The sequence below is a fragment of the Crotalus tigris genome, unplaced genomic scaffold (assembly GCF_016545835.1).
Source record: "Crotalus tigris isolate CLP2741 ecotype Arizona unplaced genomic scaffold, ASM1654583v1 scf7180000023579.1091882, whole genome shotgun sequence".
Classification (NCBI taxonomy): domain Eukaryota; kingdom Metazoa; phylum Chordata; class Lepidosauria; order Squamata; family Viperidae; genus Crotalus; species Crotalus tigris.
In genome coordinates this window covers 766,788-787,945 of record NW_024100054.1, presented here as the reverse complement: position 1 = coordinate 787,945, position 21,158 = coordinate 766,788, and the positions used below count along the sequence as shown (strand labels likewise).

General features: G+C 40.0%; 1 protein-coding gene across 5 annotated transcripts in view; it reads left to right on the top strand.

The window, feature by feature from the left end:
• PTPN4 (protein tyrosine phosphatase non-receptor type 4) overlaps positions 1–21,158 on the top strand; it is a 129,579-nt gene that overhangs the window by 73,829 nt on the left and 34,592 nt on the right. For 4 of the 5 annotated variants that reach the window (XR_005553692.1, XM_039319345.1, XM_039319346.1 and 1 more), the window contains 8 exons: positions 1,099–1,219; positions 1,737–1,824; positions 3,721–3,809; positions 5,942–6,005; positions 6,820–6,992; positions 7,902–7,970; positions 12,133–12,267; positions 20,405–20,563. Coding sequence is in view for 4 of the 5 variants with exons in the window: in XM_039319345.1 (XP_039175279.1) it covers positions 1,099–1,219; positions 1,737–1,824; positions 3,721–3,809; positions 5,942–6,005; positions 6,820–6,992; positions 7,902–7,970; positions 12,133–12,267; positions 20,405–20,563 (898 nt within the window). In the remaining variant the exon portion in view is untranslated. The remainder of the gene's footprint in view (positions 1–1,098; positions 1,220–1,736; positions 1,825–3,720; positions 3,810–5,941; positions 6,006–6,819; positions 6,993–7,901; positions 7,971–12,132; positions 12,268–20,404; positions 20,564–21,158) is intronic. The other variant, XM_039319348.1, reaches the window with a different exon arrangement.

Genomic DNA, 21,158 nt, shown 5'->3' with positions numbered 1-21,158 from the left:
TCTGGGAGTTGAAGTCCACAAGTCATAAAAGAGCCAAGGTTGCCTACCCCTGCACTAGTACAACAGAAAGGCACTTAGACATACATTATTTAGTTATTTATAAAACAGTTCAGGAACTTTGTATGCAATTGAACATTTGTTTGAAATTTTATTTGTAGTAACTGCCACTCCCAGGGAGGCAAGTAGATTTGTAAGTTGAACTGTAGCTTATCTCTTTGAAATTGGGTGTTGTGCAAAGAAAAGGTTCCAGGGGCACCTACAATGCAGTGTTGTCTATATTACTAGGGTTGACTATGCATATAAATATATCTTTTCCAAAAATACTTAATAATGTTCAGTGTTGCCTATAGAAATACAGGTAGTTCTCAGTTTATGACCACAATTCAGCCCAAAACATCTGTAGGTAAACAAGACAGTTGTTAAGTGGATTTTACCCCATTTTACGGCCTTCCTGGCCACCGTTGTTAAGTGAATCACTGCAGTTGTTAAGTTAGTAACACGGTTGTTAAGTGAATTTGGCTTCCCCATTGAGTTTACTTTTCAGAAGGTTGCAAAAGATCATCACAAGAACCCGAGAGACTACAACGTCATAAATATGAATCAGTTGCCAAGCGTGTGAATTTTGATCACATGACCATAGGGATGCTGCAAGCAGTCATAAGTGTAAAGACTGATCATAAGTCCCTTTTTTCAGTGCTGTTCTAACTTCGAACAGTCACTAAATGAACTGTTGTAAATCGAGGACTACCTGTACTATCATCAAATATTTAACATTAGAGGAATGGTACTTGAATATCAGATAATTCAATTGAATTATATCTGTGATTCAATGAAAAAAAAATTGAGGGCTAGTCATATGGAATTCATAGGACTTGTTTTCAAGCAAACTTGCACCACATGTTTGAAATCTTTCTGGCACTAATATTCAAAAATTGATTCATGTATATTCGTCTTTACAGGATTACATTCAAGTTGATTCATTTGTGCAAAGATGTGAAGAGATAACTTCACATCTATTTTTATTTGCATATCTCTTGTTTGTTCTGCAAGTTGTGAAACAGGGCTGCTGTTATATAAATAGCTTATTTTAACTTTCAGCTGAACTGGGAGACTACAACCTTACGGATAACTTCCCGGGCTACCTCTCAGATTACTCTTTCATCCCTGGCCAGCCTCAAGACTTTGAAAAAGAAATATCCAAACTACATCAGCAACATATGTAAGCATGACAAAAAATATAAAATTATAATCAAAAAATGACATGGCAGAACTATTATGGCAGAACTATTATGTCTGAATTATAAACTATCTTTTTCCATGGTGTGTTATTCACTTTTTATGAAGAAATAAAACATTTAAAGCAAACATAATTGCAGTCCCATAAACGTGAGACATTGTGAAAAAGCACACCCTTGTCCTTTTTTGACACTATATTTATGTTGAGTTCCTACTAATAGGGTCCATTAAATAAGGTATGCAAAACTACACTTTTGCAATCAACGATTTTTGTATAATACTGTAAGTACATTCTTCTGGCATCTACAGAGCTTCAGTATAAAACTATTTAATCGAAAAATAATTTATTAAATAAAAACAATATGTAATATATTATTAACATTGTTCCCCCTTTTTGAAATACCACATTTTATGCAGAAAGTTTTGTTTTTAGGCAAGGACTTAGATTTTACAAGCATTTTAAAAGAATTTAAAGTTTGCCTGTTTTTGCCTCCATATAGAGGTTTGTCTCCAGCTGAAGCAGAGTTTAGTTATCTCAGTACTGCCCGAACCTTAGAACTCTATGGAGTTGAACTGCACTATGCAAGGGTAGGTTTGAATTAATTGCTACTGTTTAAATGGATATCATCTGTATACTTGTTTTGTATGAATTATCGGTTTTAAATACATTTAAGTATTCAGAGTAACTGAGCGTGAATTTAAATGTATAAAGTGATATATTCATAATTTAATCCACTTATGTTTTGTTTTATATAACCCATTTACTTAATGCTTTTAATAAAAAAAATTTTTAACCACAAACCTGGCTCGTCAAGTAGTTAGTATTTTAAAAGGCTGAAATTTTGTCCACCTTTACATATGAGTAAATATTAGCTGCTTCTAAATTGTATTCAAAGTTTTGTTTTCACATGGTGTGCTTAAAAATGTATTGATGGAAAGCAATGTATTTATTCTCTTAATTTTCATGGGGCACTTTATAATTAAAATCATAACTTATTAAAATTAAAAAAGGAAAGTTTGTAGTAGCAAATAAGTAGTAGCTATTGAGTGCTAAGTTTTGAATTGTTTCCTCTCTTCCTCTTCTCTGCACTTGATTAATCTGGTTCTTCCATCTTCTCATCTTTTCTTATTATTCTTATCTTATCTATAGTAATAAAGAGCTTAGACTCAGAGAATCAAGGTGTTCAGCTGAGCATACAGTCATTGCTGACACATCCACATACATTTTAGCCCAATAAAGGAGAAGAAATCATGCATATGCTGAGCCTTCATTGTATATAGCAGTTAACAATCTTTCACCGATACATTATTTTTTCTCCTCCCCTCTCCCATTGACCCCCCCATTCCACTGAAATGTATAAATAAATACATTGACACGGAATATAAGAAGCAAGTATCAGCTTCTGAAGTCTTATCACAAACAATAAGTGGCTGCCTTTAAGATTAAGGTATCATAAACTTTGCCCTTTTTCATAGATGCAATTCTTACCTATAGTAATAAAGAGCTTAGAGAATCAGGAAATGCATGTGATCTTATAGTTCAGAGTTCATGATAGACTCAAGCACATTTGTTTAGTGTTTCACTTATTTTTTAATCAGAAATGGAAGATTGCACTTTGTAATTAACTTAGTTATAAGAATTAATTTAATATGTTTGCTGGTTAATCAATTAAATATTAAACTTTCCTTAAGCCCAGAAAAGAGGGAGAACTAGTTTTGGAAGAAGGCTAGCAACCACTCCCTGTTATACATAGTATAACGTTGTGATGATATTGCTTCAGGGCATTTAAAGACGGCCATGCTTAATCAGAATGTTCAGTTATATTACAACTAGTTCTCGACTTATGATCACAGTTGGGAACACAGTCTTGGTCGCTGAGTGAAGTGGTTGTTAAGCAAGACATTACCTGACCTTGCTCAGTGGCCGCAATTCCAGCATTCCCAATCATTGAAATATCTCATGGTCATTAATGGACAGAGTCCCAAGTCCTAGTGCCGGGGTGTTTCAAGGGGGGAGGTCCTGTGACTCCTGGCGCAGTCGATGTGTGAGTTGTGAGAGTACTGCAGTACAGTACAAAGCCACAGCCACTCCTGGGGGCCTCAGCGGTCCCAGCCCAGCAACATCGCACTTGTCATTGCCAACACTAGAGCCTCTTACACAGGCATTTTCATAACATAGCAGGTTACTATATTTTTTCAAGTTTTGTGATGATTCTAATTTTATTCCATAAAGTAGTTCCTTAAGATCAGTTGTATTTAAATATAGAATAGTTCTATATAGGAGAAGCTTAGGACATTGGTTGTTAGTGAGAGTATAGGGAACGCAGAAGAGCCGGAATATGATATTAAGTCAAAAAATGTTTTTCCCTTAATGCGAATTGACATTAGAGACTCAGCAAGGAAGAGTTATTGCTTCTTTACAAATGATAAAAGTTGTAAGAAAAGAGAAAACAAGTATTCATAATTTTCCTGTTCTTTTTATAGGATCAAAGTAATAATGAAATTATGATTGGAGTAATGTCAGGAGGCATACTAATTTATAAGAACAGGGTACGAATTAATACCTTCCCATGGTAAGGATATGTTTTAAAAGTATTATTATTTCCTATGTACAGGTATTCCTTGCTGAATGACATTAATTAGGACTGGAAACTCCATCATTAAGGGGCATGGTCATAAGTAAGTTAAGCAAGGACTTTTTGTGACCTCAACTTGTCAGCATCCTGCCAGCTTCCCTCTTAATTTCATTCTTCAGAAGCCAGCAGGAAAGGTTACCAGTTGCAATTAAATAACTGCAGGGCACTGCAGTGGCTGTAACTGTGAGGACTGATCAAAACTAGGATTCGTTAGTGTAGATGGCATTCAAATGTTCGTTGGATGTTGTTAAACAAGGGCTACCTATGTACAGTGATAGCTTTCATTTTTAAGTATACATATTTTAAGTATAAGTTAGTCACCTAAGAGTTGTAAAACAAAAATGCCTCAGAATACTACATGCTGCAGGGTTTATAGGTTAAATGGGGGGGGGGGGTTTAAAACATGTCAGATTAATTTTTAATCAACTCTTAAGAGTCAGAATTCAATATTATGCCTTCCTGACCAACTGCAATTGCAAATGTTCTTCAGGGACAAACTCATGCAAAGCACGTTGCAATAAGTAAAATACGTGTGGTTGTGAGTAGGGTCTTTTGATCTAGGAAATCACTGTAATGGTATGTGAGAAAAACCTTGAGAGACAGGGTGAAAAAATGCTGCCCAGGAAACAGATAAGAGTAGGTATAGCCTGCAGCTGGGCCGAGAAAGGGGCTCAGAAGTAAGCCTCCCTAGCTTCTCATGCTGTAAAGGAAAGAACAGGAGATTTGTACTCTCAAACTTGCAAGATTCTATTAATATAGTCTTGCAATAAAATAGAACTAGTACATCTGGCTGTGTTTCCTGTCCAGTCTACCTGGGAAGACTGATAGGGTGCAAATGGGCACACCAGATCTATTTTTTCTCTTTGAGCAGGAGCCAAGATTCCTGGAGAACCTCCAGATGGCAACTATCTCTGACTGGAGGAATATCGCCTCAACCAAAGTTAAAGATGTCAGATCATCAGATATGAGGGATCGTAAAACCCACAGTCAGTTAGTCTCATTAGGGTTGAGCTGAAGCTAATTCTTTCCCATACAGGCCAATACAGCCTCCAGGCATTGGGAAGGCATCTTGATAACATCACTTGGGTGGCCCAAGGCAAAGATATACACTAATGATACTTAACTCTGTACCAACAAATGACTTCACCCAGCAGTTTCATGTAAATGTTAAATAGAAATAGGGAGTTGAGCCCTGCTGCACTTGACAGACCAAAGGCCTAGAACTGGACTTCTCCCCTCACTATCCCCCCCCCCCCCAACACCAAATAGAATTGGCCTTGGAGGAAGGAGAAGAACCACTGATGAACAATGCCTCCCACTCCCAACTTTCTCAGCTGGGTTAAAATATGGGTGTCAAACTCGTCGCGTCATATGATGTGTCGCGGCGTCTCGTGAGTTTTTTTGCATTGCCGGAGTTGGGGTGGGCGCGGCCTCCTTATGATGCAACTGCCCTTTGGGCTGGCAGTTTGACACCCCTAGGTTAGAAGGATATCTTAATTGATGGTATTGAAAGCTGCTGAAAGGCTAAGCAGGGCTAGGATGACCATACCGTGCACTTGTTTACTTAATTATCTACTCTGGTTATCAAGCCAATATAGACCTATATAGTATTAAAGATTATGTCGCTTTTTAAAAATGTTTCCTTATTCATGATTAAGATAAGTTTAAATGATTTTTGTTCTCCTATTTTTCATGCATTAGTATAGTATTTTCCAGTGACAATAATGAGCCATTCAAAGTAGGAATCTATAGGTTTTTAGTTACCTGAATTATTTCCTGCATTCATAGCTTTTGTATGTAAAAAATAATTTATATTTTGATAAACATAATCAAGAGATAGGCAGCCCATATAAATTGAATAAATAAATATAAGAAAAGACACTTTTGCTGATAATAGTCTTCTTTGAGGTATAGTGCTATAGTGATAATATTTAGGTTGGAAAAGATTTAGACAGGTAAATGAAATGATAGATATTTGTCTTGTGAATGTTGAATATAGTGACCATCCTTGTCCAATTAATACATCTGAAGAAATGATTATCTTATTGTGATTTTTTTTATTTCATTAGGTTGAAGATCATAAAAATTTCTTTTAAGTGCAAACAGTTTTTCATTCAACTTAGAAAAGAATTAGTGAGTATTGATACTTCTAATTAATATATTTCATACTAGATTATATTTTATTTTGAAAATGTTCTCTATAGAGCGTACCTGATTAAAATATAAAAATATATTAATTTTGTAATTGTCTTAATAGTAGGCTAAATTATTGTTAATATAGTAAATCTGGCTGAAATTATTCTTTGTGCATAGAGCCAGAGGGAGATTGAAAAAGGCCATACATGTCTAACTTATACTAGCAGCTTGATAAGAAGCTCTCTGAAATTGTTAATAATCTCCTTTTGGAGGGAGGAAGATAAAAAAAATGCTAAAATCTGCTATCATCAATCTGTGACTGTAGTCACAAAGCTTTCCTTCTGGACAGGTTGGCCTTTCATCTTCCAGCATCTTTGGTTCCTGTCCTACTGAATGTTGTCACTTTTAATCTAACAATGTTTCTATTATTGCTAGCTGGTTTCTAGCTCTTAGGAAAGCAGAAGCACTGGCTTAGGCTGATAGGAAGCTGATAATTGCTTCTGAGCATTAACAGCTGGCAGCTAATATATCACCCATGGCAGAGAAATTATATAGATGGACAGGGATGGAAAGAAAAATGTGGATTTTATTTACCTTTTTTGGTGCTCACTAAGCCAAAACCCTCATGTTGGTTCACTCTAATGAATCCTGTACCAAACTTTACCAATTTAACGTTGTGTGTATTAGGGGATGGGGTTGTGAAGCAATACTATTTATATAATACTTGTGCTATCTCCATCTTACATACATTGTAGTACTTAAATAAGAGTCCTTTGGAACTGACAAACAAATATATATCCTTTCTTTCTAGCATGAATCTAGAGAAACTTTATTGGGATTCAACATGGTAAATTATCGAGCATGTAAGAATTTATGGAAAGCTTGTGTAGAACATCACACTTTTTTTCGGTTGGACAGACCACTGCCACCTCAGAAGAACTTTTTTGCACATTATTTTACTTTAGGGTCAAAGTTTCGGTACTGGTAAGTTGCATCTATATTTCATATGATGGTGTAAGAATAATAAAAATAAATGTTACAATTGAAAACTTACTATAAAGTTGTTGCTGTTAATTTGATAGCCCAAATATGAAAAAAAAAAATTGGTGGCCAAGTATTGTAACATTTTGGGGAGTATTACATTATATGCATAGATGAGATTGGGTGCAAGAGAAAGATTTGTTGATGTCTTTGTTTTTTAAACTGATTTGTTACTTTAGCTTACCCTGCAGTATTCATATTTCTATAATATGACAGGAAACTGCTCTTTCAGCAGGCTTTACCATCCACATGACTCCTGGGTTACAAAAAGGACACTTCAGGAGCCTTCAGTCCTTGGTGCACAGATTAGTCACCCACACTGCACCCAACCACATTTCTGACTCACGAATTTTGTTTGAAAACTGAGGTTGTTCCATAGACCTAGCACCCCTGAAAAAGGACTGGTTTAGTCTGCGTTAGGCTGAAGTTTAAAATGAGCTGGAAAACTTATTGACCACTTTGTGTGGTCAGACCAAGGAGGGAAATAGGCAGTACCAAGACTGGCTATAATTATCACGGGAAGGAGACCATTAAAGCAGTGTTCAGGTCACAGAATCTTCCAGTTAGAAATACCTAAGTAGAAGTTATATTTGTAGTGATGGTGTTCTCTGACACTTTTAAAGACAGACAGACATCCCTAAATGCAAATACAGCTAAAGTAATCGTACAGATATGACGTACACATTAAAATTATTTGTAGGATTACAGGAAGGCGGTCTCATTGTTTATTGTTGGCAATACTGTTACAAATTTTTCTCTTCATTTTGGAATGTCACGCTATTTTTTTTTTAATTTTAGACAAATAAAGTACTTATTTTTCTTTACAATCTCAATATTACACTTCCCTTTCAGTGGGAGAACAGAGGTCCAGTCTGTACAATATGGCAAAGAAAGGGCAAACAAGGACAGGGTGTTTGCCAGGTAAGCCACTTAAAGTGACTTGCATGTAGTATGATAAACATATTCATATAGCCTCTTATTTAGATTTCTCCTTACTTTCAAAATGGATTGGGTGTAACCAATCAATAATAACCCTATATAGAAGTTCTCTTGACATATAAAATTTTAGACACATGGAAGCAGGAACAAGACTGGGTTTGTTGCCATACTTTCCAGGGAAATATGGAAGCTGATCAAGACTCCACTGGCTTTCAGCATTGATGAGTAAGATCTGATGGAAATCCTGATCCGCAAAAATTCAAAATTCCATGAAGGGATGTTTTATTCTTTACACCTACCGTAAATGCCGGCGTATAAGACGACTTCCGCGAGCGCTGAAATCGGCGCCAAAGACGGGGGTCGTCTTATACGCCGAGTCGTCTTATACGCCGGAAATACTGGTAGTTTCCGGCGTATAAGATGACGTTCTAGGAATGCGGCCTGGCTATAAAGACGGGGGTCGTCTTATACGCCGGGTCGCCTAATACGCCGGTATATACGGTATTTTCTCCGTTTGCTCAGTTAACTTTCCTCTAGAATATGTCCCAGCTCCTGGTATTATTCTAGTTGGGCCATAGACTTGCCCAGAAACTAATATAGTTCAAAGGTGATACTGTGGAGCATTTTTTCATTGCTTACCTAGATCTGTTTGGTCTAGTATTTGGAAACCAGGAGACTGTGGGACTTTGCCTAGTCCCACTTCAGGCATAAAAAGCTGGCTGGGTGACCTTGGCCAGTCACTCTCTCTCAGCTCAACCCATCTCGCAGGGTGGTTGTTGTGGGGAAAATAGAAGGAGGAAGGTATGTTGGGTATGTTCACCACCTTAAGTTATTTATAAAAATAATAAAGGATGGATTTTAAAAAAAATCTTTAATACCAAAAATTAGTAATGTAATTTCTGAGTATTTTCTACCAATAGAAACAATAACTGAAATCTGAATAACAGGGTCAAAAATCCTACCTCTTCAACCACAAGAAAAGTGGAATGGACTGATATGGACTTGCTTATTATGTGCCTCAGTTTCTCAAACTTGCAGTCCCTGGACACTGAAAGTTATACTGTAAACCATTAACTATATTGTAAAGCATCCCTCTATGGTTACCAGTAGCAAAAACAGAAAAATGATCTCAGGTGTTATCCCAGAAAAAATATGAAGAGGCAATAAAAAACAAAAGTATAGTCAAGTTATTGAAGATTACCTTAGAACAGTGTTTCTCAACCATGACAATTTTAAGGCATGTGGACTTCAGCGTTGCTGGCTGTGGAATTCTGGGAGTTGAAGTCCACATGCCTTAAAATTGTCAAGGTTGAGAAACACTGCCTTAGAAGAAAGTGAGAAAAAGGAGGAGAGCATCAGAGAGCGGCTTTGTTGCATTCTGGCAGTGAAGGAGAAAATCGGGCAGGAGGAACTGAGTGAAAAGCTTTGAGTCTCTCAGGATGAAGAAAAAAACCAAATGCGAGTGGATTCTCAGTGTCAGAGAGGAGTGTTCCTAGACCATGCAGAGCAGATGAAGAGAAAAGGAACCGGAACCAGCCTAAAGTTTCCAAAAGCTAGTTGCTAATCATAATCCCTAGAAAGGACCACAATTCGGACCAGAACTTCTGTTGCTAAGTAAGGTGGTCATTAAGTGAGTCCCATTCAATTTTACAACTTCTCTGCCACTGTTGTTAAGTGAAGACTGCAGTCATTAAGTGAATTGTGTGGTCATTAAGTGGATCTGGCTTCCCCCATTGACTTTGTCGGAAACTGGAAACCATCTAGAAAGATCGCAAATGACAATCCCGTGATCCCAGGATGTTGCAACCTTATCAATACTTGCTAGTTGCAAAGCACCCAAAGTTTGATCATGTGATGCTGCAACAGCCATGAGTACAACAACTGGGTATAAGTCACTTTTTTCAATATTGTCATGATTTCAGTCACTGAATGGTTGTAAATCAAGGATTACCCATATACTTACTCTAGAAATCCGGAAAAGTCTATCGTGCTATAATACAAAGAAACAAATGTCTTTATAAATGGGCTTTCCAGAGGAAAAGATGTGTTGCAGATGCCAAAGACATACTTTATGAAAAGAAGAACTAGAAACTAGAAGAATGCATCACTGTATATATTTTATGGAAGATCACAAAAAATATTGAGGGTTCAATAATGTTGTCTTGATTACATTAAAGGAGAGTGAAGCCTTTCTTTGTGCCCAAACCTTAACTTTTACAAAGTGAGCATTGCATTGTTGTCTTGTCAGATATGTCATCGTTGTCTTTGATTACCAATCCCTGCCAACTTAACAACTACAAATCAATGAAACAGAAGCTGAGAGACAGAATACAATAATAGTGAAAAAAAGCTGAGCATTTACATAGCCCTATACGTGCAGGTCCCTTCCCATGCAAATGTTTGAGGATAGAAGCCAGCAGAGAAAAGAGACTAATCTTCACCCAAATCCTGAAAGTGTGTGTTTGAGCAAACAGCAACTGACTTAATTCAAAAGAACTTGCTTCCTAAAAATTTTTCATTTTGCATATTTGATAATGTAAGCTGAATAATGACACGATCTTGTATTCTAAAACCCTTCTTCTTATTCTTTATTTATTTATTTATAAGTAAAGGAAATTGTATCCTTTTATAGCAAAATATAATCTGAAAGCATCTGTGACTACTCGTACTTTGAACCATGTTTCCGTTATTTTCATCTCTTTCTGATGTATACCTCTTTATCAAATGATTTTTTTTTATGTTTGGCAAAAATGATCCAAGTAAATAAAGCAATTTAGTTACTAAATGTTCTCAAGATCATAGATATTAGAAGAGAAAACTAAAAAGTGGTGGTGGTAGAAGATATACTGTTGTAATGTGGCAAATTTTTCTTTGAAATTTCCACAAAGAACAGGAAGTTTTGGTAACAGTCATGAGTGGGTGGGACTGTGAATTTCAAAATTTTAATAATGTTCTAAATGTAGTTTGACAGTTCAGTGTTTTTGCCTGGCTTAACAAGTTACAGAAGCAACTTTCTGTTTGATCATTAAGGTGAGTTTTCCAAAGAGTTGCATCATTCCTAAAAAGAAAATGCATGCTCATTTAATCTGCAAAAAGTTGGTAACATTTTTATCCAGGCTACCTTAGATTTTTCTTTTTCCTTATATTTTGGATGAGCAGATCAAGTTTTGTAGAAAACGGTGCTTATCCCTGTTGTCCTTAAAAGCACTTTAGAAATGATAGTATGGTAGTATAGTAGTATGGTAGTTGTTGTATTGTTTTTTTAAACTTTTGAAACAACTTTTTTTTAGAAAACAATAACATTTGAGCTAGTAACATGGATACTAGAAATGTACATAAGCATAAATAAATATAGTTGATGTTCTAATGATTATGTTAGATATATCTGTGCATCACACTTCATTTAAATCAATTTCTATGAATTGTTGAAAAATAAGTGTGTGATCACTTCTATCTTTCACAGCTACCTTATGACTAGATTTTTAAAAACTGGTTGTCATATTCAGCTATGATTCAGCTAAGCCAGTAAAAATTCTTAAATTTTATTAAGAGCTGGAGGTTTTTTTAATGCGCAAATATGTCACATGTCTTTGTTTTTTATGTCACATTTGTTCACTGCATCTGAAACTCAAAATTTCAGCACTGCTTATAACGTTGAAATAGAATTCTTCTAAAAGTTTGGATTTTTGTGTCTATAAATGTAAAGTTGATTTGACTTCTCCTTTGCAAATGGTTTGCTTTGAAGATAGCTGTAAATTACGCAAATAATTGTAGTAAAGGACTAATTTAGAGTTAAGAAAAAAAAGAAAGAAGCATGCTTTCTTTCACAAACAGTTTTCCTCCCCCCATATGTGGCACTGTAGATGGTTCTCAGCCCTTAGCAATACAGAATTACTGTAAAAAGAGCACATATGGATAATTTGCTCTGTCTTTAGTTATCCTTCTTCTCATTGCATTTGATTATTTTTCTCTTGTGAATAGTCCCATGAGAATCTGTGTATATATTTGTGGAAGAAATGGTCAAATAACATGCACTGCATTTCAGTACCTATAAAGAGGGAGGCTAGTTTTATTTATTTTTTATTTCAATTTCCAATAGTTTCAGATACATCATTCTACGTAATTTTGTGTAAATTTGTTTTAGATCCCCAAGTAAACCTTTGGCTCGCAAATTGATAAGTGGGATGGACTGGGAGGTTGTCAGCAGAAATTCATTGTCTGATGACAGGTTAGAAACTCAAAGTTTACCATCCCGTTCTCCACCTGGAACCCCTAATCAGTAAGTAAAGTTAAATAATCCCTTTGCAACCAGTTACCTGTTTCTCATTTGATTAATGAAAGTAAATCGTTGTAACATTCTTCCTTGGTGTGCTAAAATAATGTCATAGTGAAGCACACACATATAACTGAAGCAGGATTTAGCTATCGGCTCAATATATTAGATTTTTTAAGAATACTTGCATTTCCCAGTTTCATTCTGGGAAAAGAAAACTTCCCATTGAGAATAATTTTCTTCAGTAGCCTTTACTGTGAGATGTGAACAGTAAGTTGTTTTTAATAGAATAATATTCAGAATTCTAATAAAACCAGATACACCTGTTTTTTGTCCCCCTTGAGCATTTTACAGTATAGCTTAAGATTATTAGTTTTTATGCATCAATTTTATGCAAAACTGTTGTAGCATGTAATATTAGCCATGATTTTTAAAAAATATTGATTTATTTATCGCTAATTTCAGAATATTTTTCATATATAGTTGATATTTTATTTGTGCAGGAAGTAAATATAAAGCATCATTAAGGATGAGGATAAAATTGTCTTTAATATGTGTATAATACCTAATTTTAATTATATCTAAACCGTTTTTGAACAAATTTTCTATGTGTTATACAGAATAGTTGTACAATATCTCTTGTATCTAGGTTTCACTGTATTTAACAGGTTTACTCCTAAGAAAGTGCATCTAGACATAGAATTTGTATTTGCATCATTCAAGTCATATTACTTATTTTGATGAAATTAATTTAAAGCCACCGTGTTCTGTTTTGAATAACCTATGGTTTATCCCTTTCATTTCTTGGTTACATTGTGGCTTTGTTTGAAAATTATATCACAGCATAATTTAGCACAATATAGCTAATCTGGGTTTACTTTAGGTTACATAAGCTTATCCCATCTAGCCTGCTGTGAGGAACAGAACATTGGAAATAGGAAAGTGAAATTTGTTTAAATAAGCAATAGATTAAGCTAACTAGGGCTTAAATACAATAGCAAACTGTGTTTGATTTAAATCAGGAAGTGGATGCTTCCAAATTTTTTTCATAGTTATATAAGCCTATAGTTTATCCAGGTCATTTATATAGTTAAAACTATAGTTTTAACATCATATATAACCAGGTTTCTCTTTCTGTTCAAATGGAACTTCACGTAATTTAGTTACATAAATAGTGAGTCTTACAGAATGAAACGGTGCAGAAGACCCTATTTCTGAGCTCAGAACTCTGCACAAATACTAGTATCTATCTATAAAGGTAATACATTTTACTTCCTGTACAAGCTAAACCACAATCAGGGAGGTTCTCTTTATTCTTTGTGTAACTATTTTTTAATTTCCTCTTTTTCTAGCAAGCTACGTGAAAAGAAAGGAGACCAGGTGTTTTTATTTTATTTTATTTAAATCTATATCTTGCAAAAATCCTTCAGAAGGAAAGATAATATTTGTACTGAAGTATTCTCCGGCATGATGATTGAAGAATCCACCAATGGGTTATTTCAGTCCTCCTGCCCAATCAGACTAAGTTGCCAAGTTGTCATGCCCCTCCTTGACTGGAACCTCTCAGTTTCATCTTAGTCTTCCGCCCATGAGTACTTGATAACTTGACTCTCAGGTTCATTTCTGGCAGGTTAGACAAAATTAAATTGTTAAACCCATTAGTGGATTGTTTGAATTGGAGAATTAGAGGCTCCCAGCCTCTGATTATTCCCTTTACAGGGGATTCTGTCCCCTATTCCTTTTAAACAGGGGAGGAAAGAAGTATTCCTCTCCACATTAAGGGGGGGGGGTGGCTGTTCTTTCCCTAAACTCAGCAGTTAGCTGAGTCTCATTCGCAGCCCATTTTAGGATACGGGGGGGTGACTCCCTTCTCCCTATAGCTCAGCCAGGGCTGAGTCTCCTTCCCATTCCCCTTTCAGGGCATCCAGTCCCTCTTGCGGCTGCCATTTTGAGGCCACGTGGCCTTATACTTCTGACCGGACTCAGTCAGCACTCCCTCGCTTGCGGCCACCATTTTGAGGCCGTTTGGCCTCCAGCTTCTTGCCGAAGCCTCTTCGGCCGGCTGACAGGCTGAATAGAGCGAATTGCAAGCGCTGCGGGGGACAAGTGGAGTACTTCAATTCTCTTTGCTCCGGCTGCCTTTTGAAAAGAAAGAGGCCCTGCTAAGGCGCCATGAGCAGCGTCGCACCAAACAGCTGTTAGGTGCGAATTACTTAATCTCTCCCCCTTTGATCTTTAGAAACTTGGAGGCTCTAGATTTCATTGCAGGGCCTTGTTATAGATCGAATCCAAGCCTCGATCGTCAGACCCAACCCCCACCCACCCAGGGTTCAATGCAACCACCATTTTGTGAGGCAGGAACTTTTCATAGGGAAGGTTCTAGTTGCGGGCGCCATTTTGTGTGCTCTGCTCATACCAATTTAAAGTGTGTGTGTGTGTGTGTGTGTGTGTGTGTGTGTGTGTGGACTAAATATAAGATATTACAATCACAAGATTTGTGGATCCCTCCAACTTGCTGACAAAAAGATCTATTAAGTCCTGCTTGCCTAACACTCCTTCGCCTTAGTCTCTGCCACTCTGCATCTAGTGGTTGCTTGCCAGGACCTGACCATTGCCACTATTGTGAGACACGTGTGATTTCATCACTATTTTGGCCTCAGGACTGGCATACAGATTGTCCTTAGCCTTGGTGACAAGCTCTTTGTAGCGCCAAGCGTGAGTCCGGCTTAGCCAGTGGGCCGGCTCATGTTAATCCACGTGCAGTCAGTCCCTCCACGGGGGGCAACTGACGTCTCTTGCAGAGTGAGCCAGTTCCAGAGCCTCATCTGGGACACTTCTCAATCGCCATGGCAAACCTCACTGAGCCACAGCCTTTAGATACAGACAACCAATCCAGCCAAGCCGATCTGGTTCCAGAAGCGCCTAAGGGAAAGGCCAAAGCGAAATCCAAATACGGCAGGAAGGCTAGTAAGGCAAGCGACAAGCAGGCCGATCGCACGCACAGAGCCCTGGAGAAACAATTCTCCAGGGCCCAACGCTTGTCAGCTGGGCAAGAACATATGCCTCCGCTCCCCCCACCTGCAGCTCCTGAGGCAGGATGCAACTACTGGCTTCATCGAGAGCGTGGTCACTGGAGTGTAAGCATCAGCAGGTCTTGATTCAGACCTTTGGTCAGGGAGGGCCACCCCTCTTTGGGGAGGACCTCGATCTGCCAGGCCCTTCTACGGCACCCACAGCGACATTCACACCGATTGCTGCGGAATTACAACCTCCGCTTGAACCATCCTTTACCGACCAGCTGCAATCATTGATATTGCAAGCAGTTCTTCAAGCCATGGCCTCATCAGGTCACCATCAAACGTCACCCATACTGAGGTCCTCATCAGCGCCCACTACCTCATCATGACCTACATTCGATCGTACCGGCATGGTTTCACCATCCCACTCACCTGAATCCAATTCTTCCAACGCTTCGGATTATGACGAAGGTGCAGACCAGTGGTCGGATTGCGAGGAGCCTCCACAAGACTCCCAACCCATGGCAGAACTCTTCAATACCTCTCTTTTTCCTTCCTTACTGTGCAGGGCCTGTGCAGTGGGTAAGCTCACCTCCGAACCGGTCCCCACCCCAGAGTCTTCCACCACTCAAAACACGAATCCCCTGTTAGCTGAACCAGTAGTTAGACACCTACAAATACTCTGTCCTCCCTTATTCCTGAAGAATATTCAGGGACAATGGGAATCACTGGCAGCTCAGCCATCCCAGGAAGAGGCTGAGCGCAAGATTGTGGACATGGCCCAAACTTTGACGGACTTATTGGAGGTACCCAAAGTGGATGAATCCCTAGCCCCACCTTTCTCAGCAGCCAGTCTTCCAGCAGATGTTTCTGACGCCCTTAAGGCGGAAGATAAGAAATCTGAACTAGCATTGCGCAAAGTTCACCAGGCATCTGCATGGGCAGCGAAGGCGGCAACCTCCACCTCATTCATCGCTAGAATCTCCCTTACCTGGCTTAGACAGTTACAGGACAGAATTCCCCTGGAGATCAGGGTCCATCAGGACCTGACCAAACTCATAGCGACCTCTGAGTATATGGCGGATGTCTCCTTATATTCCGCCAAACACACCTTATACTCCGCCAAACACTCGGGCAATGGCTTCCAGCGTAGTCGCTCGGACGCTACTCTGGCTTAAAAATTGGAGGGCCGAAAGCAAACACAAGTGGCGAGCGGCCACCGCCCCCTTCAAGGGAGGCAGATTATTTGGGGAGGCATTAACTCCATATCTCATAGAAAATAAACAGAAGCAGAAAGTCATCTCTCATTTGACGAGGAGCGCTAGCTGGCGCTTCCTCCCCTATGGTCACTGTCAGCCATTTTGGACTGGCACTACGGCAGATTCGGGACAATCCTACCAGCCTTCAGCTGCCAAAACAATGTACATTTGACAGGACGAGCTATAGGGACTGGTCCCAGTATCAGACCCAGAACAAGTCTTCCTTTCGTGGCAGAGGGTGTCGTCCCTTCCGTCGTACCAAATGACTTAGGGGGGACTTCTCCCATTGGCAGCAGACTCACTCTTTTCATCCACCAATGAGAAAACACAACCACAGACTCCTGGGTTCTGCGTATCATAAGAGAAGGCCTTCAAATCCACGCCCATAGACCATTTTATCTCTTGTACAACCATGAGAAACCCAATAAAAAGAGGGCTCATGGAGGACGCCATTCAACACTTACTAAGCATCAAGGCCACAGAGGAGGTCCCCCTGAACCAGGCAGGACAGGGGTATTACTCCATACTATTTGTAGTCCCCAAATCCTCGGGGATGGAGAGCAATCCTCGACCTCAAAAGTCTGAACCTCCATCTCCAGTACTGGAAGTTCAAAATGCAAACGTTCCATTCCATCTTGGGCAGTGTCAGGCAAGGAGATCTCATGACCTCAATAGATCTAACAGAGGCATATCTGCACATTCCCATCGTCTCAGAGCATCGCAGGTTTCTGCGGTTTTGTTATCTCAACCATCACTTCCAGTACAGGGCCCTACCATTTGGCCTTTCCTCCACCCCCAGGGTCTTCACCAAAATCCTGGTGGTGCTGGCAGCTCACTTGAGATTGGTCCCGGTGCGCGTCCAGTGTTACCTGGACGACATACTGATCCAATCACATTCCATTACAACCGCCCATTCTGACTTGGCCCTCACTATCAAGACTCTCCAGAACCACGGGTTCTTGATAAATTTCAAAAAGAGCCAAACATCTCCCTTGACCTGTCTGTTACACCTGGGTGCGGTAATAGACACGGACTCTTGCCACGTGTTTCTGTCAGAGGAACGGCGCAGGAGCATCAGAGACCTGGCCCTCAGGATATGCAGGAGCAGGGCAGTGCCACTAGCTCTCCTTTCCCAAGTCCTGGGGAAGTTGATATCCTGCATAGCGATAGTGCCGTGGGCCTGACTGCATGCCCAGACCCTCCAGTGGTTTCTGCTCCCGTACCAGAGACAATACACCAGTATCTCCAACCAGTTGGTGTACGGCCTCGCCAGGTGTGTCTCTCTTTCGACTGGTGGACATCCTCGGCCATCCGCAAGGGGACTCTTTTCAGGGAGCCTTGCTATGCCATTGTGGCCACGGACGCAAGTCTCTTCAGTTGGGGTGCACACCTCCAAACTCGGATGGCTCAGGGACAGACCTGAGACACAGCATAAATTAGTTGGAGCTCACAGCGATCCATCTGGCTCTCAAGCATTTCCAAACAGTGATCAAGGGGCAACATGTGCTGGTCCTAACGGACAACATGGCTGCAAAAGCTCATGTGAACTGGCAAGGGGGCACTCAATCCAGGGCACTCATGACGGAGGCTCGGGCTCCTGGGCAAAGAGCAACCTGCTTTCCACCAGGGCCGAGCACATCTCGGGAGAAGCGAATTGTCAGGCAGACTTCCTCAGCAGGTCGATAGTGGACCATTCGAAGTGGAGGTTACACCCAGATATCCTCAGGGAGGTCTCGAACAGGTTTGGTCATCCAATCATGGACCTGTTCGCCTCACCGGAAAACACCCAGCTGCCCAGATTCTTTTCACGCTTCCCCTCTCGGGGAGTGGAGGGGACAGACACCCTATGCAGCCCGTGGCCGCAAGGCCTTTTGTACGCCTTTCCCCCGCTGCCTCTGCTTCCAGCAGTGGTCAGGAAGGTCCTGGAGGAGCAGGCGGAGTTAATCTTTATTGTACCTCACTGGCCCAGAAGACTGTGGTTCACAAACCTGGTGAGCCTCTCCATCTCAGATCGGTGGCGGATCCACGACAGTCGCATACGGTTGACGCAGGGGGATCTACAACATCCAGACCCCCAATGGTTACAGTTAGCTGCCTGGCACTTGAACTCAGAAGTCATATTCGTCAGGGGTGATTGACATGATCCAGGCTGCCAGGAGACTGGACTAATCGTATTTACGATCATACTTGGAGGAACTTCTGTCACTGGTGTGACAAGAATCACGTGAGTCTGTCCCAGGTAACCACCCCAAGGGTATTAGACTACTTGTTGGAGGGTGTCAACAAGGGATTGTCGCCCAACACCATTCGTAGACAGGTAGCGGCTCTCTCCACGTTGCTTTCCTGGGTCTCATCAGAGACCTTGTCCCAGCACCCTATGGTCCGCTCCTTCCTTAAAGGAGTTATCAATAGCAGACCTCCCGTGGTTCACAGGTATCCCTCCTGGGAGCTACTCCGGGGTCTGCAGGCACTAACTTCCTCACCCTTTGAACCCATTAGAACCTGTTTCTTGCGGTTCTTGTCACTTAAGGTTTCCATCCTGATAGCCATTACCTCCGCCAGGCGCATCTCGGAACTGGCCTCTTTATCAATCAGGAAGGACCTGTGCATGTTTCACAAAGACAGGGTGGTTCTTAGGTTAGATCCCTCCTTTATCCCTAAGATAAACACAGTGTTCCATAGATCACAGGAAGTTATTCTTCCAGACTTCTGTCCCCGCCCATCACATGACTTGGAACGGCAATGGCACTCATTGTATGTACGTATAGCCTTGCGCTGTTATATCAAACACATGGCAGCCTTCCGTAAGTCTGAAGTCCTGTTTGTATCCTTTAAGCCTTCATCCATGGGGCAAAAGGTATCCGCCTCCACCATTGGTAGGTGGATCAGGGCTTGCATAGCAGGTGCATACGTATCACTTGCCCTGCCCATTCCTAGTTATGTGACAGCTCACTCCACCCGCAGTGCTGCCACATCGGCGGTGTGGGCAATTCAAGCATCCATTGAGGACATTTGCAGGGCGGCGACATGGTCCTCGCCTTCCCCTTTCATTAGGCATTACCGATTGAACAAATTTGCCTCAGCTCAGGCCGCCTTCAGTAGACGAATCCTCCAACAGGTAGTGCCAGCATCAGGGTTACAGGCCCCAACTGATTTCCTTCCATAGGGACGCCAGGAGCTTTGGTACGTCCCATTGGTGGATTCTTCAGTCATCATGCTGGAGAAGGAGCGTTGGCTTACCTGAACGCCTCTTCTCAGCATGATGATGAAGAATCCATGCCCTCCCCTCTAGAGGTCAGTTAGCTCCGTGCCCAGGGCTTGTTTTTTTCCTGGTATCTGCTCTGAGAGTTGTCACGTCAAACTGTTGTCATTGGCTACACTGTCAATGAAACTGGGAGGTTCCAGTCAAGGAGGTGCGTGACAACTTGACAACTTAGTCTGATTGGGCAGCACGACTGAAATAACCCATAGGTGGATTCTTCATCATCATGCTGAGAAGAGGCGTTCAGGTAAGGCAATGCTCCATTTCTGTAATATTAGGACACCGTTTAAGATTCATGTTGATTCCTCATCTATTGATGCATGCCACACATGTATCATTTATATAGATGTCAGTCAGTGTTAGAGATAATACTGTGGTTGCAAATGTCTTATTGATTTCTAATATATTTCTTACAAAATTTGTTTTACTATTACTTATTGACTGCTTTTCACACCAATAGAGAGCATGCATTTAGGAGTGCAATCAGTAGCATTTATAGAAATTGATTTGATATTTCTTAGAAATGCTGGTAAAATTATTTAAAAGCACAGAACTTACAAATCTTTACTAATGGGTTAATAAATAATTGTTCTTTCCATGCTCAGTCGCAACTCCACATTTACTCAAGAGGGAAACCGTTTACGGCCATCTTCAGTTGGACATTTAGTAGACCATGTAGTCCATACTTCACCCAGTGAGGTATTTGCAAATCATCGGTCACCTTCTTCTACAAAGGCCAATAGTATAATTCTAGAATCATCACCGTAAGTTTGATTTTTGTAATCCTGCAAAGACATTTTGTACTGCTATAACATAGAGACTTTCCATATTTCTTCCATATAGCTATACGGTTGGCAGATCTCATTTTTATATTTAATTATACCTTGTAAGTAAAAACTGAAGTAACATAAGGGATCTAATTTTAGATAGAATATAAATATATAGCATAATAATAGCAAATCGTAAATTTATCAGGTAGCTTCATATAAGCAATCTAGCAACCATATCACCCCTCCATTTGTGCTGTGGGAGATAATACTTATCTACTTTATAGTATTTGTAAATATTTTTACACAGTGTAAAATAGCACACTCAAATGGCCATATACAGTGGGGCAAAAAAGTATTTAGTCAGCCACCAATTGTGCAAGTTCTCCCACTTAAAAAGATGAGAGAGGCCTGTAATTGTCATCATAGGTAGATCTCAACTATGAGATACAAAATGAGAGAACAAATCCAGACAATCACATTGTCTGATTTGGAAAGAATTTATTTGCAAATTATGGTGGAAAATAAATATGTGGTCAATATCAAAAGTTCATCTCAATACTTTGTTATATATCCTTTGTTGGCAATGACA